At 39.4% G+C, this 19,618-nt stretch overlaps 1 protein-coding gene across 1 annotated transcript; it reads right to left on the reverse strand.

Moving 5' to 3' along the window:
* Positions 1-1,198: 1,198 nt before the first annotated feature.
* Positions 1,199-16,760, reverse strand: prlra (prolactin receptor a; the record flags this gene model as incomplete). The annotated part of the gene is made up of 9 exons (XM_080420278.1): positions 1,199-2,344; positions 3,252-3,321; positions 3,473-3,569; positions 4,046-4,187; positions 4,462-4,628; positions 6,344-6,513; positions 7,084-7,216; positions 8,212-8,311; positions 16,572-16,760. 9 exons carry the CDS (start codon positions 16,758-16,760, stop codon positions 1,199-1,201), a joined length of 2,214 nt encoding a protein of 737 aa, XP_080276404.1.
* Positions 16,761-19,618: the final 2,858 nt, after the last annotated feature.

Raw genomic sequence — 19,618 nt, forward strand, 5'->3', positions numbered from 1 at the left:
TGGTGATGTGCGGATATTAATAATATTCATGATCTATGCATACACATTAGTTATTTTAAATATAAAAAAAGATGTGCTGGATTACATGTTGCAGCCTCAAGCTCATATCATCATGATTTGTGTGCATGGGGATCTCATTTTAAACAAGCTTAGTGTCTTCCAGTTTAGTAGACCTTGTATTGTGAATTTGTACTTCCATGTACTGTTGTTCTCATGTCTTACTAAATAAAGTACATCAATCAATCAAACTGATTTATGCTGGTACCAAGCCTGCATTATCCGAACTCCTGTAACCAGTTATAGCCTACATGCACAATAGCTTGACATTTCCAAACACATAATATAATGCAATACATTTAAGCAGAATACAATAACTACTACTTAACAAATAAATAATAACTACTTAATAAATAAATAAATAAAAAACACGTATGCTTAAGTAGGAATTTTTGTTTTATTCTATTTACCAGCATAATACAAATTTCAGAAATAATTTCAGTAGAATACATTTTCAGTTCTATACAAACCATTTTGTAGACACGGGTATTACACCAGATCACACAAATTGCAGTTGAGCCTTTTATACTTTATACTGAAATATTTTGAAAATCTTTCAAAAAGAAAACTCATTGTTGCACGTTTTACCGGAGAGATATTCACTAGTAACAACAGCATAGATACACATAACTTCCACCACAAATTCAATATTGTGATGAATAAAAAAATATAATCGTTTTTTTGTATTCTTGAATTTAGAGTGGCATCAGTGGAAAGATGTGGAATGAAACCAGTATTTATCAGGCTCTTATATTATAAGAAAAAATATCTTAAATAGATTAAATAAAATACAAATAAATTAACAACATATTTTCTTTCCAAGTGTCAGCAGTTTCTGAGGAGTGTATTTTCTTTTTCGATCCAAAACGAACACAGATCCTGCAGTGTTTTCCAGTTTTTTTTCTCCCTCGATAAATGTCACCAAAAGGAGCTTTTGCTCATCTTTGCCCTCATTTAGTATTCAATGTCCTATTAATTGTGCATACGTTTGATCCTCCAGAATTTGGGCAATCCGAGAGAATGCACACCAAACGCACTGCAACGGAAACAACAAGCCAGTGACCTCCTGACGGACCCACGGTGGAGTCAGGTTACTGGGGAGTGCTTGTTTTGTCTCACTCATGTGTCCACAAAATAACACCTAATGATTCAATAGAATAGTAGTCGTGTCCACATAACCATTTTCTGTCAGGACCATTTCTTCCTGAAGTGGCATCATGTGAATGTGGGTAGAGACATTTGGTTTGGTCCATGGCGTCTGGGTAGTGAGAGTGGCGGACATTGTGCAGCAACCCTGCATTGTTCCATCTGTCTCCTGGTGGTCACAAGGACACCCCTCCCTCTCGTGCCCCTTCACCTCCACCTCTCTCTGGAGTAGCAGCACATTACCACTGTCCACCCGCTTCACCTTGCTGTAGTCCTCCCCTTGGGATAGCTGAGAGAGGGCTTCCCCCTGTCGCTGGGATAGCTGAGAGAGGGCTTCCCCCTGGCCCTGGTCTGATGAAAGGGGCTGGAGGAGCACCATGTCATCCTTATTGACCTCATGGACCTCAACGTACTCCACGGACCTGAATGGGGCCAGCTGCAGCTTGCCAGTGGCCTCCTTGTGCCCCACGCTGGGAATGTTGTATTGACTGTGAGCCTCCTGGAGGTGCATGCAAGGCTGGGTTTGGGAAACATGGAGCTGCCGTAACTGCTTCCCACCCAAGTGGAACTCCTCCAGGCCAGACCCCAGATTCAGGCCATCCTCTGAGCCATAGCGGTGCTGAGTTGGCTGGGAGGTTGCGGAGGGCGGAGGGAACAAGCTGTCAGAGAGGCAGAGCGGCTTGGTTATCTCCAGTGAGCCCAGGTGGACCAGGGATCTGGAGCTATACTGAGGTAGTGGCGAGAACACACAAGGCCAGGTCTTCACCCTACCGTCACACATGTCAGGGCTGGTCCCCTCTCGATGAGCCTGGCTGACCTCTCTCTGCTCCCAGCCTGATCGCTGCCCTATCCTATCTGCCTCCTTTTTTCTCTCATATTCTTTGACCTCCACCTCTCCACACTTCTCCATCAGCAGGATGTGGCTGTCACAGCTGCCCCGGCCAGAGTCACTGTCGGATGGGGAACCCTTGGATTTCAGACAGCCCTCCTGGAGGTCCTTGCCTTCCTCTGACATCAGCTCCTGCTCTTCTGGAGCATTCACTTCCACGTCCTCCACCAGCAAGTGCTCAAGGTCAGACAAGGTAGTTGGTGGGAAACCAGGCACCACCAATGCATGATAGACCTCTTCACATCTTCCATCCTATGCAAAGGAATATGCAGTACATTAGTTGTTGATCACTGGAAAATCACTATATATAATATATATATATATATATATATATATATATATATATATATATATATATATATATATATATATATATAGATGTACATGTACATGTATATGTATGTGTATATATATGTATGATATACGGTATGTATATGTATATATGATATATGTATATATATATGTATATATGTATTATAAATGTATATCGTCGCCTTGCTAAACTAATGGCCTAAGTAATTCTTTTAAGTTTTTCAGGAAAAATAAAAAACTGATCCAAAACGAAACTATATGATATTTCTTAATCATTTCACCCAAAATGTTTATAACAAATTATGACTATTTAAATAGAAATAACACTGTCTGTCAGTTATGTAACATAAGAGATTTAAATAGGTTTAAATAGGATTAAATATGCCAAAAAGCAAACATGTTTTAAAAATGGCCTAAATCAGCAAATAATTTGGCTTAAGTCACAAAACCATGCTGACTTAGGCCAAAAAAATGCCTATTTTGGCCTAAGTCACACTAGGGAGTGTAGGCCATTATACTAAAAGGGGAGTGAACAGCATGATCCTTTTCAATTAGGAGTTGGGCGGTTTTACCAGAGGTGGCCAGTGTCATGAGGAGCTGATTTAGGCAAAAATATCATTTTCCTCAAAAAATGTCTTAGGCCATTAGTTTAGCAAGGTGACGATATATATGTATACATATGTGTGTGTGTGTGTGTGTGTGTGTGTGTGTGTGTGTGTGTGTGTGTGTGTGTGTGTGTGTGTGTGTGTGTGTGTATATATATATATATATATATATATATATATATATATATATATATATATATATATATATATATCTTTCTTTCTTTCTTTCCAGTGTTTCTTACCTTGAGAAGCTGCTTATCAAATCCATTGATCTTGGGACCAGGTATTGGTGGCAGGAGGCAGTGCTTGACACTTGAGTTGTAAAAGAAAAAATCCTTTTAGGAATAGGAATGTTTTTATTGTTTTTATGTAATTCCTTGATTGATGGTTTACCTTTTAATTCCATCAAATGCATTAATAAAACTATATAATATATTATTTGTATTTTCTGTCATTCTCTCACCTGTGGATCTTCGTGTTTAGGAAACATGTGAGGATGAGGAAGATAAAGGCAGAGAAGACTGTGATGACGATCGACATGGACCTCTCATATGGGATGTCTAAAACACACAACATACATTTTGTCACTGTCGGGTGGAAACCTTGTATGTCCAAAACTGTTACTTTTCAGGAAAAGGAAAAAATAAGCACTCACATCTACAAAAAGCAAACCTGTATTCCAATAGTTATTATTTAGTCACAAGTTCTTGTTAATACTTTTCATTGGTTCACTATTTACAGTATAAAACCCAGACACACTTAACCACTTTCACTATCACTTAAAATATTGTTCTAAAATAGCACAAATAGCAGATCTACAAGCTTATAACATGTAGCGATGCACCATGTTGTGAGCTTGTAGACTGGCTATTTTTGCTACTTATGACGAAGTAGGGGATTAATATGAAAATAACATTAAAAGTTGAAATACGGAGAATCTATGAATTGTAATGGTCTTCACCTCACCATTTGTTCATATATTTATATCATATCAAAATACAAAGTATTTCATGTATCGGTTTGTAGGATCTCTTACAGTCGGGAACGTTGATGTATGTGGTGGAACTCCATTCACTCCAGAAGCCATGGTCTGGCTTACAGCGCACCTGAAGAAGGTATGTCCCACCTGGACGCAGGCTGAAGATGTTGAATGTTTTCTGCTGGCCAGCACGGTGTTCCTGGGAACCACAAGCATATGATGTGTGACTGCCAACATGCACACACTCGCGCGCGCACACACACACACACACACACACACACGAACACACGCGCGCATGCACACACACAAGGCAACAATAGCAAGTATGTGCAGTTTTGTATCATAATTATATCAAGTTAATGAAGCAGTTAACAGAAAAGTTCCAAACATGAGATGGAGGAGATTGGAGGCTCCCTGGTGAAATGTCATCTCGTGCTAACCACCTAATCTGTGGAAAATTTATATTTATTTACCTCCCACTCCTCATTTCCCTCCAGTTTGACACGAAGTTCATAGATGAGCGTAATCCAGCCAGATCTTGTGTCTGCTTTACGGGGTGGTTCCCATGACACCTTGAAGAAGGGTCCGTCTTTGTCCTCTATCAAAGCCACTGTCACATTCTCAGGAGTGTGTGGCTGGACTAGAAAGAGACAGAGTGGAAGGAGACACATGTGTTTGTGTTTATGAAAAAAGACAGAGCAGGTCAAAGAGAAAGAGAGAGATATTAATCTCTGAATCTAACAACAAAACACATGGCTTTTTGAGGCACTGATCCAGTATACAAGATATTGCACAGTTGAGAGAATGAGTAGATACATTCAACTAAGCTACTTAGCTGGTGCTACTTTTATGTCACTTGTGGTTGTCAATCAATTAAGTTCCCATTGGCTTGGGTAGATTAGCTTGTCATGACCTGGTAATTTGGGCCACCTCAGTGATGTCATAACGATGGTTAAATAACCATTGACTCCAGGGGCAGAAGAACGTAGTGGAGGGTTAGATCCGAAGGACTGTTTGCGGTGTGACCAAGGTGACGTGATTTATGATTTATAAACTCTTTTCCCCATGTCCCTGGAGTTTATGTTTCAAATTGTCTGTGTCTTTATTGTGAAATCAATTAACTATTTCTAAAAAGCAACTCAACGGAGGGTCGAATGAAGGACTGTGGTGGAGAGAGCTACAGATACTGCCAAAAGTGCCACGCACGCACGCACGCACGCACGCACGCACGCACGCACGCACGCACGCACGCACGCACGCACACACACACACACACTTACAGTATACAGTATAAGCTGACAAGCTAAGCTAAGTCAGTCATCATGACTACGTACAGTCAATTAACTAACTGGAGGCTCAGACAACGATTACTGATTAATCAGATAATATCATTAAATGCACAGGGTTGATTTGGCTGTGATATGGTGCACAATGAGGGCATAGCCTGATAGAAAGCTAGACAGCTAGACAGAGATGCATCCATGTCCATCATGTAATTGCAAGCTGGTGTACACTTCAACAAGACAAAAACTACACTACAGTATCTGCTTTCGGAATAGCCACAGGCTAAGTTTACTGAAATCCTTTATCCACTCAAGAACAGGGACATTAGGGTTCATGAGGTTAATTACGTGTATGGCCGGTGAGAGCAAACCTACTACTTCTAGTCGAATCAGACCATTTGCAGGTTAGCAGCCTCAAAGCCACATGATGAGAAATAAATATTTGTAAATAATGTTTGAGTTCCCTCTTCCATTTTGAAAACTTTATGAATTGAGCAGTGTTTTCTTTAGTGACATGAAAGCACAACACTAACGTTTCTTCATATACTACCTGTATTCATATTGTTACATAACTATACTACATCTGGACAATATTTATAATTCATAGGATTATTAGTATTTGAGGAGGAAAGCTAGATTTTACTTTGCTTAATGCATGGCATCATATTTAAAGCTGCAATCCTTATTTTAATAAATAAAACATTATTTTTATTAATCTGTGTCGTATGATAATACAATATACAGTAACTAGCACATCTGCAGTGGTTATATGTAGGTGGTCTCCCTACTCTTCCATTGATAAATTTAGACCCTGGTGTTGGGGATCCAATCCCATGTAAGACATGGAAGTTATGGATTGCAGCTTTAATATAAAATTTTAGCATCGATTTTGCAAACAAATGATCCAGCAACAAGCCCAGTAACTGTATTGCTGCTGCCTTGCTGAGAGCAGGGTTGGTTCTTTTTTGTATAGCATAGTTAACTTAGAATTAGTATCTGTCCCTGTGTCTAATTCATGTGAACAAACAGGAACAAAATGCACAAGAGCAGAGCAAAAGTAACCATTGCTCACCAATATAGACCACATCTACTTCTACAGGCTCAGATAAGTTGCTGCCCAGAGCGTTGGTGGCCACCACAGTGATGTTGTAATTGATCCAGATAGAGGTGTTGTTCTTGTTGAAGAAACAGGAGTTCTCTCCAGCTGTTTGGTAATCTGGACACTCGTACACCATGTCAGAGCTACCATGTCAGAGAGATATAGAGATGGTACAGTATGTCATTACATTTCAGTCAGGACAACTAAAGTGAATGAAAATATTTTTAATGAATATAAAATGAGCAATACATGTATTTAGTTCAGGATGAATGGATCTGCTTTTAGGTAATCTGAGGGAGCATACTACATGTCCCCTACCAAATAGGGGCCTTCTGAATCCCCCCATAGTACTAAATAACAGCAGGTCCACACAACCATATGAAGTATATTGCAAGAAGCACCTTTCTTTGCATCTACAACACAAACACATGATGTTGACTCCCTTCCCCTATTCACACATAGTAGCGGAATGCAATATATATATATATATGTATGTGTGTGTGTGTGTGTGTGTGTGTGTGTGTGTGTGTGTGTGTGTGTGTGTGTGTGTGTGTGTGTGTGTGTGTGTGTGTGTGTGTGTGTGTGTGTGTGTGTGTGTGTGTATATACATACCGTTAAACACACACACATACACACACACACACACACACACACACACACACATGATGATGAATTGGCAAAAGAACAGTGCTGAAGGAAGGATCACCACTGACCTTTCTTTGCGGTAGTACAGGGCATAGGTGGTGGGCAGTCCTCCATCAGAACCTGGCTCCCACCAACAGGTGAATGTCTCCTTCTCTGGGGAACGACAGCTGGTCAGTCTGGGATTTCCTGGAGGGGTGTAGCCTGAAAGAGACGCCACAAGAAGCTTCACACATGGGATGGATGTGATCCTGTATTACAGCTTTTATACAGTGCTTTCAAACACCATTGCGTAACAGCACAAAACAGAATTTGGATGCTTTTTACAGATTAAAGAGGACTAGGGGTGCAACAGATAATCGAAATAATTGATTTAATCAATTCATTTTCATCGATTTTAATAAAATAATACATTGATATTATTACATAATATTGTGTCACATTTCTTTTCATTGGCCTTGTTGTAAGACAAAGTATGAAATAACTCTTAAGTGGGTAATCAGACTAATCAATTTAGTCAATAATGAAAAATCTATAACAACGATAGTAACAACTAGCAATAGAGCTACATGATAGACAAACAAGACATTATCCCCTCTATCCTTGTAACTCATTTTCAGGACATAATGCACTCTAAACATCAAACAGTAAAACATTGCCAATACTTTTTGGTAGAGCACCAGATGACCTATATCCTAGGCAAAAGCATATAAGCTCTCGGGAAGACGGACATCTGGTGCCCTTTGACTATCAGTGACCTCCCATTTCTTAGATTGTAGGGATTTGTGTTTGTGTAAAGGTCTGAATCTGAATAATAATCTGAAATTAAGCAACTAATTTCACAGTAAACTCTGAAGCCTGATTTATACTTTGTTGTATGACAGTGTCATTAGCCGAAAAGAGCTCTACAAGCTCTGCTTGCAGATCGATTTTCGGCATGCGACACCGTCGCTTCACTGCACTTGTTAAAAATCCAGTGCTGCCTACTTTCATTTACAAACAAATGCCTTTATTGATACCCCAATATATTGGATTTATTATTCCCCACATGCAAGCACAAATTGTGACAGCACTATGTACAATATCATCTCTAGCTGTTGCTGTCATCATAGACAGGAAATAAATCTCTATAAATCTAAATAAATCTCACAACGAACTCCCTCTGAAATTGCAATGATACTCTGTAGGCTGTGACTTACGAGTTCCTTTAGCCTGTCCCATCAGGAGTAGTGTCACAAACAGAGCTGATGCCACAGGTTTCATCATGGGGCCAAATGATGTTGGCACCATGTCTGAGCACTGTGGAGAAAACAAAACAGATAATATGAGGACCAGAACAGATTGACCAAACAGTGATCCCAAACACAGGCCAACAACAACACAGAAATGGTTCCATGAGCCCAAAATAAAGATTCTGCAATGGCCTCTGCAATCTCCAGACCTAAAGCCAATAGAAAACATCTGGTCTGAATTGAAGAAGACCTAAACAGAAACCTAAGTATATCAAGGACATTGAAAGGTCCAGCTTTGTGCATAACTGTAGTCCCGAATTTCCAGAAGGTGGCATACCTGTTTCCGGTCCCGGTTCATTTTCCCATAGCTTTGTTTGGTTGGCTCGGCAGCAGATTTGAACTGGAAACACATGAAGATGTCATATAAATATGCGTGTTGCAGAACTGTCCGAAATCTCTCCTTCATGATCTCAACTGATCAGACATTATAAGACTCTACACAGTTGTTGCACGAGGTGGCTGTGCACCATCAATATACTGAAAACAGACATGCCCATATTTTTTAAGGCAATTTTTGGACAAATAAATTTGTAAACATTTTGACGAAATAGAATTAGCTTATTATTTGGTTGATTCCATTGAATAATGAATAAAGTTAACTATTATCCACATAAAAACATACAACTATATCCAAACAACTATATCCCATGTCATATTTACATGAAAAATTAGAATGTTCTCTGCATAACTAATTAATTGCCCAGTGCTTACATGCGACTGGTGATTTGAAGATTTCATGAATAATGAATGCTAATTGCTTCAGGAAAAGAACATTGTCTGCTTTCGTAGTTATGTACAAGTAATGCATGATTGCTGAAATAATTGGGTAGGTTCAGTGTTTGAATAAAACCACCAGGCTGCTACAACAAGAGCAATGCGCACATTCAAATATGAAAATACCTCTGGCAGTTAATGGGTTAATAGCCTAGAATACACTTAAATATATAAAAATATTTACAGTAAACATGATAAGGGAGCTAGAGGGGAAAAATACATCTTTGTGTCCTGTGCGTGTCATTAAATCTTGGATTAAAATACATCTGTCCCCTTCCCTCTACCACTACCAGCTGGCACAGAACGCATAGCTGATTGCATAATGTGAGCTAAGGCTTATGCCCATAGAGTTAAAAATAATGGAGAGGGCACCGGAAATCCCCTCCCATCCACTTGCATTGAGTTGCTCAATGCAATAGCTGAAGATGCATGAGCAAAAACTTAATGACAGTCAGCAAAAAGTCCACCTCTACCTTTTATTATAGTATTTCTGCATTTCCTCTGTTTACTGGAATGATGAACAGTCAGTTGGAGTACGACACACTGAGTGAGAGTACAGTCACACATATGCGTCTGAAAGGGAGTAGCTAATGCAGTGCCAGTTTGCTGGTGTGTCGTTCGTTCAACCATGTGCTTCTTTGCTACGGTATTGGTTGACGGCCGCCCAGTCAAAGTTTACCAATTTTGAACTCCACGCATTGAACGTGACATGTCACAATGGGAAGCTTGTGACATGCGCATCCTGTTCACTTCCATAGAATGGAAGTGAACAGGATGCATCTGACTTGTGCGTGTGACCGTGCCCTAATTCTCATTTAGCACTAATAACTTTTTGACCCGCTCTGGTCCATCTGGTTGAGACAACTGCTGGTATTATAGAGTGTAAAATTGTACCGAAGGGACATGATTGATAAATTGCAATCTGCTATTTTTGATTTTTTTTGTAAAAATCTTGAAAGTGTTGAAACTTTTGAATATTTTTTTTATTTTTGAACACAAATCTTCTCTTCTAGGGGGGTCCCTGGCACAACATTTTTTTAGATGGGAGGTCCACAGCCAAACACATATTATTTTGGGGGTTCTTGGCACGAAAAAGTTTGAGAACTACTGATTTAGAATCGGCCTCAGGTCTAAATGGATTAAAAAGCAAATGTAAAATAGCCATTGCAAAACAAAGTCACAAAGGCTGCTCACGCGCACACACGCACGCACGTCACACACACACACACACACGCACGCATGCACGCACGCACGCACACACGCACGCACGCACGCACGCACGCACGCGCACGCACACGCACGCACACACACGCACGCACACACACACACACACACACACACACACACACACTGATATAGCACGAAAGGAATATCCACACTGAGATTTAAGGATGCAAAAATATTTTATAGAATTTCATAATCCATAGTGCTTTAGAAGTGCATTTGTACACTCTCAGAGAAAGTACAAGTGCCCCTAAAAAGGTGTGAGATGAGAAAAGAAAGAAATGTTTCAGTTAAAAAATAGATATCCCATCTCTAGTCCATGACAGGTTTCTACCCATTCCTCTTGTATGTTGTGCAGCATGTAAGGACACAAGCACAAGTACTTTAGCTAGCCACTGGAAAGCAGTAAAATATAAGATTACAATTTTAGTTATGTTATACATTGTCTGCTAGGTAGGCTGAGTGCAAATGGTGATTTAACTTAAAACTCTTAACTATGCAGGCCGAATTGGGATGTTACTGAATTGCTATATTTAATATGTATAGACTATTTTGTAATAGTAATTTAGTAATTTAGGTAATCATTCTAAAAGTATACATCATTGTGTACTCGTCAGTCGTCACTTAAAGGAACACTTCACCCATTTTCAACCTTGACATAATATCGATGGGGATTCCAAGCTAAAAGAAACTACAGCCTTTCTCTTCCTGGAAAGTTAGCATGCTGAAATAGAAGCCATTGTTATTACATTAATAAAAACTCAAATAAAAAGTTTGAAATATTGTTTGAAATGAGCCAAACCTGCCTAACGATGAGATGTCACTGGTAGGCAGCTTAAAGGACAACTTTGTTTTTTTACAACAAAGGTTTATGTTTTAGCTTGTAATTAAAGTAAAAAAAAGATGAGTGTTCATTTTTTTTTCTTTTTACTGCTTTCTACAGTTTTAGCAATTTTCACGATCTTTTTTACATTCGGGCAGGTGGCTAAATATATATTTTTACACAATGAAAAAGGTCCTGTGGTCTTTGATGGCCAGATGTGAGTTATTGGGGGCTAGAAGAGCTAAATAATAATAAAGAAATCGCCGGGTTATTGTGTAAAAAAATACATATTTAGCCACCTGCCCAAATGCCCCCCGCCCACTGTAAAGAGAAATTGCTAAAACTATAGAAAGCATTAAATGAAAACATTTTAGCACTCATCTTTTATTTACTTTAATTACAAGCTAAAATATAAACCTTGGTTGTAAAAAAACAAAGTTGTCCTTTAATGAACTGTCCACAGCCCTCCGCTGACACACAGAATGAGTAGACAGAAATGTCCCTGTTATCGTATGTGAGTACATTTGCCACCACTGTAAAATTCTTTATATTGAAATCGGATTTTGTTCTCTTTATACAGTTAATCTGTCATTCCTATGCCTTCTAACATTAGATTACTAATATTTGATTTGTTTGTATGCTGTACACTATTGTTTCGTAAAGCACTAAAATAGTAAATAGTTACGATTTTAGAATCCTTAAACCCCAGTGTAGACATTTCCTTTTGTACAATATCAGCGAGTGAGCATTTTTCTATCTATCTATATGCGTTCCGCTTGCACACCTGATTGAAAATAACTAGTTGTTTGGACTGTTGACAAGACAAGAACTCAAAATATTTACCTTTATTTAATTATGATTATAATCATAAAAGACAGGTAATTTTCATGTATGTTTTCTATAAACATTTCTATAGCCAGTTGCCATTTATAGGGCATCATACAATCAACAGATATCACAAAGCCAGTGGCTGGTTATTTACTCTTCTCCATCACGTGTTTATCTCAGCAACCTCACCATGATCTGATAATTGGCATTAGGGTGCCGCATGAGCCTCGTGCTACATATAGCCTAGCTTTCTGCTTACGTAACCAATGGCACAAATGGAATAAGCTGCTTAGCTGGTGAAGTGCTGGCAAACATGAGAAGAGCTCCCTATAACAACAACTAAATGACCTGAATGTCCACTATTTCTGGCCATGTCATGCTTTCTGTTTGTTTATGTTATGGTTTTTTGTTAAATCTGTTTTGAATGTGTAGTGTGTGTTTAATTTCTCGGGTGATTGTGAGGATGGTTATTTCCACTATTTGTCATAATGTAATAATAAATAAATAAAAACTCCCACCCAATTGGGTGTTCCGGATGGGTGGATTTTCATGAAACTTGGTGGAGAATGATCAGTGGGTTGCCCCAAAGAGATATTTAACATTTAGGTTGAAAAGGTCTAAAGTCATGGTCACAATCAAGGTCAAAATACATAGTCCGTCATGTCAGGAGGAAATGGTATAGCGTTATCTTGACAATTGCAAAGCAATATTTCTAGTTTCTCTCTTGTGAGCATGTAGATCTGGCATTTTCAGCGAAGAGATTTGGCGGGAAAAAAGGAGCACCAGGTATAGAGCCCTGGGGGACCCCGGACAACTAAGTATATAGTGGTTAAGTGATGATAAAATGGCACGTTCACATTTATCATTACAATGGCATCTGCAGTGGTTCCATATAATCAAAATGTAATTTAGAATCGTTAAAATGTAATCACCTAAAATAGGGCATACACTGGACTGTGTCAGCAATAACACCTGAATGATGCTTGTAAAAAAGGAAACAGAACCATTTAACCATATCGTTTTTGTGAGATTTTTGGCATGCAACTCTGTCGCACAAAGACGTATAAATCAGTTTTAAGGCTGATACACCTGACCTGAGGCAACATACGGCAAGTTAATTATTCAGAACTAATTCTAAATAGTGTTCAGTTTCATGGTGTTGGATGGATGTGTCAAATAACATGTAGAGGCAAAAATGTGGCTGATGAAGCAAGATGATCCCATGAACATATGTTGTAATCTCTGTAGAGGTCATTAATAAAGAATGTTCCTTTCTCATGGGACAGCTCATGATAACAGTCCCAGGAGAATGCTACTGTAGCAACATAGCTTTATTCCTTTTAATGAGCCCCTTGTTCAGTATACAGGAGGGCTACAGAAGCTCACAATATGTAAATGAGGTCCTACCTACAGTAATAGTTCAACTAGGCCTATTAATTATGTTGACTGTTTATAAATGAACTAAACTAAATGAACAAAACTAGTGTCTGCACGTAATATTGATCTGGGAAAGCTGAGAGTTACTAGAATTGCAAGGAAGCATTTAGTGTGTGTGCATTGTACAACCAAGCAACCGTGGATGTTCTATCATAATGTAGTTCAAGTACCGTAGGCTCCTTTTACCAGGTCTGGTAGTGAGTGACAGCAATATGGTTTACAATTCTGTTTTGCGGCAATTCACAGTATAAAGTATTCTTCACTGGATTAATTTTCGCAGCCAATCTTCTATATGTTCCCTCAGCCCTATGTTAAGGAGGGGTGCAACAGTTAATACAACTATTTGATTTAATTGATCATAACATTCTCGATTGTAATCAAATAATGTATTAATTGAGTAGCATAAATGGACTGTGAAGTCGAATAAGGCTGCAATAGTTAACAACTTTCAACTTGGCATCCCTATTTTTGGGCATATGTCATTAAAAGGCAAGAACTAAAATATATCTGAGTGTGTGCCACTGTGTGGGCTTGTACATTGGCTAGTATAAAATAGGGTTTAAGTGGTTATAAAAAGCTGGAGATGTGCTTGGGCATTAACCATTTTGAACCTGGTGTCCGTATATGCTTGATTATAGGAATATGAATTATACATTATAACAACATATATGTTTTTGCAATATGTTGTGAGCTTGTAGATTGACAATTTTCATTTGTTATATGACACAATGTAAATCAGACTGGAAGTGCTAGTATCCATTGTTGCAAACATCATTCTTGATATTTGCACACATGCACCTATTGCACATACTGTACTACAGTGTCTGTGTGTACAATATCTAATATGTGCATTGCAATATCTAATGCAACACTAACTGGTGTGTGCAATAGTTGATAGAGATCACTTGTCTCATCACAGTATTAATGTCCAATAATATTCACACTGACTGCTCACACTTGGTATGACCCTATACTTCTTGATACAATTTTTTACTCTTATACCTATTTGCAACTTCACTCTTGGATTTGATACTTTTCTGTCTTCTTCAATGTGTCTGAGAGCAATGCACCAAGTCTAATCCCTTGTAGCCTACACACAAGAAAAACAAATGGAGCTAAATAGCACTAAAATCATTTGGCTCATAACATAAACATAGGGGAACTTCCTTTGGTGTTATACAGGTAGGCTACAACCTACTTACATTTGCAGTGGTTCTCAACCTTTTCAGCCAGCTGTGACCCCCCAAAATAATCCTATTTGAACTGGGGACCCCCCACCCTGACAAGCACTTGGAATTGTAGGAGTTGAGGCATTACATTTTGTTTGACTCTGTTCCACAGACAAATATTGTGTAAACTAGCATTGTGAGGCTATTTTCACAATTATATATTATTTGACAAGTTGGCCAATGTTTGAACTGTTTTTTTTAGTATAGCTTGTTGATTACTTTGGATGCAGTAATGGACTTTTTATTTTCTTTCTTTCTTTTTTTGAGCTATTAAAAAGGTCTTAAAAGCCCTTAAACTGTAACTTCACTGTCATCTGGGGACCCCCCCCAAAGGGACCCCCCCTGAGGGTCCCGACCCACAGGTTGAGAACCACTGGGCAATAGCACCATTTGACAAAGATGAAAAAGAACACGAATAACTAAGCTCAAGAACCAGCTGAATCCAAAACCATACAAGGGCTTAATTAACTGCTTCGCTACGCTTTCTGCAGTGCAATCAACTAAATTAGAAGAAACTGTCAACAGACAATTTAGCTGAAGTTTGAGTTACATGACTGTAAAAGAAAAGCATTACAAGAACTGCTGATGTCTGCTGAAATCACTTAATGTCACTCTATTAGACTGAGACATTAAGCTGCCCAGGTCGTTTTCACTAACCTTATGTCTATGAAATGAAGGAAATCTCAGTTTCTGTCGTCGGTGTGTAGTCCTGAGTGGAGACGCAACGCTGGGGAGGAATGAATGAATGTTACCGACCGACTAGTGACTGACTGTTCGCTTCACCGGAGACAGACGGAGAATGACGCACGCTGTCCTGTCCTCCACCGCATCCAGACGAGCGGCTCGATCTTCACGGGCGCATATGATGAAACCACGTGACCGACAACGGGTAGCCGAATAGCCTACGGCAGGGCCCGGGTCTTCAACGTTTTTCAGGCCAACCAAGGACCCCCTAGCTGAGAGAGCGATGAATCAGGGACCCCCACTACTTATTGTATAAAATTGTGTTGCAAATTAAACTTTTTCGTAGATTTCATAGATATCTTCTTAGACTTGTTTGACAACATCATCAGTGTGTTCATAATAATGTGTATTTTGTGACATTTTTCCACTTGAACCGTCAATAACCTGACTTTTCTCTCTGTAGTTGGTCAGCTCTTTCCCCCCTCTACACTAAACCTCTTTGCCGAAAATAGCAGATCTACAAGCTCACAATGCCAAGCCTGAAGATCTGCTATTTTTGGCTAAAGTTCTCATCAGAATAGGAACATTTTATTCTATTTTATTAACCATAGGAGCTATTAGACCGTTTTGTCAATAAGAATAGCATATTTGCTATTTTTACATCACATAGCAGGTGTAGCGTGCTGCCCTGCTCTCCTCCTGGTCTTGTGATGGCGTATGTTTAATTGAGCAGGAAATAATATTCCTCCATTGATTCTCAAGGCGATGCATGATAGTTCTCATTTTCTTGATCCCTATAGTCACTGAAGTTGATCCCCAGCCCCTGAAGGGCCTTAAAGTTGTGCCAAGGTGTTGTGGTCACTCACTGTAGAGCTCCCCTGGTGCACAGAACTAGCAGAACATCTCGTCCACCAGTTTTGCTGTCATGTAGCAGTCTGGTCCATTATGACTAGGAAAGGGCCCAAAATGTTGAGGCCCAATAATAATAATAATAATAATAATAATAATAATAATAATAATAATAATAATAATAATAAATACATAAAACGTATAGGGCTTACCTATACTCTTTCCTATAAACACTTTACAAAACAAAACTTTTATTTTGTATTAAAACACAGCATGATAATAAATTATTATAAAAATAAATAGGGACTACAAAAGAGGAATAAAACAATTAAAAATAGAAATGTGGAAAAGGAAGGCAAGTCTGAAGAAGTTGGTTTTGAGTGTGATATTAACAGAGAGGGCAGGAGGCAGTGGGAGACTGCCTGGGAGTGAGTTCCATAGAGTGGGGGTGGCAACCGAGAGGGCCCTGTCGTTCGGCACTTGGTGACATCAATCCAAAGTTGTTGTAGCGTCTTGGAGACCCCAAATTGGCCGGCCCCCACCGAGCCATGGACCATCTGGAGGACTGTGGGATGGAGCAGGCACTGAGGCACTGGGAGCTGTTGCATCTCACCTTCCTTTACAGGGATCTTTCACCTGTGTTATACTGGTGGCAGGTGACAGACCCCCCGAACAGGCCATTGGTGACAGCCAGGTTGACCTACTGTAAATATTACATCTTACTGTCCAAAGGTTGTTGGGCCGGTGTAAGTGGCAAGTGTCAAACATTACAAGTCCCTGTAGAAATGAACAATAATAAGACGCCCAGGAAGCTGTGTAGATCTCCAATGTTGGAGGGGAATGGCCAATATGTTATGGCAGTGACTGTATTTGGGTATATGGTCGGGAGTCTCTGGACCCCTTCCCCAATCACCACGTGGCCCAGGAACACCTTTATTAGTCATCACAAACTAACTTCAGAAGTGACACTTACAGTTTAAATGTTATAGGCCAAAAAGTAGTTTGTTGTAAGAGCCAAAAGCTTGCCAATCAGTGTAATCTTTTTTGTCGGAGTAGTGGGAGAGATTTCTAACCTATCCCTTTTGGGAACTGTACGGACCCAGATACTTTTATGGTTGAAGAAAGAAAGTTTAAAATGCAACAGTCAAAATGTTAGTGTGAAAATTCTGAACATTATCACATATAATACTGCTAGTTTCAGGTGTATTGTCAAATATTTTGGTGACGTTCGATACAACTGAACACTGAGCAAATAAAAAGAAAATGTTGTGCATACAGTACAAGTTTGGCAGTATAGCTGAGCTACTACTGAACTACATTTCCCAGTAGCTTGTGCACAGCTTAAACTATTTTGTTTGTCAAGCCTACAGACCGGGAGTCGGAGACTAGTTGTCTCCGCCAGGCCGAAAGGCATGGCGAGAGTATGTTTTCGCCCCTGTCCGTCCGTCCGTGTGTCCGTGTGTGTGTCCGTGTGTCCGTCCGTCATTCTGTCATTTTGTGTACAGCTAATCTCCGGCACCGTTGGCTTGATCGCAGAGAAACTGTGCACACACACTCCCTGGATGCCAGAGCAGAACCTTTGCCCCAAATTTTTCACATGGGCCTGTTATAGCGCCACCAGGAGGCCGCTTTTTGCAAAACACATTTTTGGACAGTACTCCTACAGATTATGGCCAAAAATCCCCCAAATCGGTACGCAGTATCTCTATAGTCATTAAAAGAAACGGCTAATTTCAGATTTTTCATATTCCATCCTGATTGGCAAAAATTGGCTTTCAAAGTTTGCAGGAGTACTCCGTTTCGAACAAAATGCCTCAAATCATGAACACAGCATGCAATTTCCGTGAAATTTTGCTCACACATTCCCATTAGGCCGAGGAAGAAATGCCATTTGAAAATGTTCAAATCAGCCTCATGGTGGCGCTGTAACAGGCCGATTCGTGTTTTTACCTATAACTGCACCGATCTGTGTAAAACTTTGTATGCACACTCTCTAGAGGCCAAGGAAAAACCTTTGCCCTGCATTTTTCACATTTGCCTTTTATAGCGCCACCAGGAGGCAGACTTATGTAAAACACATTTTTTGATATTAAGCCTTCAGATTTGATCCAAATTTCACGCAAATAGGTACACATGATCTCTATAGTCATGTGATCAAGACGGATCTGTTTGATTTTTCATATTCCATCCTGATTGGCTAATATTGACATGTAATGTTTGCAGGAGTGGCCCGTTTTGAACAAAATGCCGCAAATCATGAACGCAGCGTCCGATTGTAGTGAAACTTTGAATGCACATTTGCACTACGTTGAGGAACCTTTTAACATTGGCATGTTATAGCGCCACCAGCAGGTCAAAATTAGCAAAACACATTTTTAGAACAAAATGCCTCAAATCATGCATGCAGTGTCAGATTGCCGTGCACAGCCTAGGAATAAATGGCACCCTTTTCACATTGGCCTATTATAGCGCCACCAGGAGGCCATAATAACCTACCTGACCTGGCGGAGACTTGTGCTCCGAGCTTTTTCTAGTTTACTGTGTATCCGTCTGTGCGCATCTAATCTTGGACACCAATCTCCGTAAAACTTTGTATGCACACTCCCAGTAGGCCAAGGAAGATACTCCACCTCACATTTTTCAAACCAGCAATTCAGCCTCATGGTGGTGGGATATCAGGTTTTTTTACGTTTTGGCCCATACTGTAACTCTTGAACCAACATTTTCATCTTGGATTCGTTGACTCATGACCATATAGGCCACACACCCATTTGTTTTTTAAAAGATTTTATTTTATTTGATAGGACATTAAGCTGGCAGGAAATGGGGAGAGACATGCAGCAAAGGCCGTCGGGATCGGGAATCGAACTCGCGACGCGCTGTCAGGTTGCATTTAATTTAGTCCAGGCCCCACAATTCTATTCTGCCTGACTCTATTTTCATCTGAGATTTTTCATGTTTTATTCCGAATGGCTATGATTGCTGTGATATACTGTGTGTGGTCTGGAAGAACAATAAGATGCACTGCAGTGATATAGACTCTAATGGGGCTCTAATGAGTAAAGGACTAAAGGTGTAGGCCTATTGTATTGATGAAGAAAGAGGAAGTAAAGTTGTGAACACATGGTATGAAGCTGTCTGTGTGTGCTTTATGCTGTACGAAAATACAACAATTGCCATCAAATTGCCTAAATTATAATAAAAGAAATGAACAAAAACATTTTGACAAATAAATAGCAATGAACAATCAATATAAAAATGCAAAATATTCAACATTAAGTGAATACTACAAACATTTTGACTATTGCACAAAACAACAGCTTTATACTACTGTAGGGAAGTAGAAAATATATATTAAGGATGAAGGCGGGTACACAGTTAACTATGTACACAAAACTTATTCACAACAAAAATGTTAAATAAATAATAAAAATAATAAAAAATATTATGGTATTATATTGTTGTT

The sequence above is a fragment of the Gymnoscopelus braueri genome, assembly GCF_963280865.1.
Source record: "Gymnoscopelus braueri genome assembly, chromosome: 22".
Taxonomy (NCBI): domain Eukaryota; kingdom Metazoa; phylum Chordata; class Actinopteri; order Myctophiformes; family Myctophidae; genus Gymnoscopelus; species Gymnoscopelus braueri.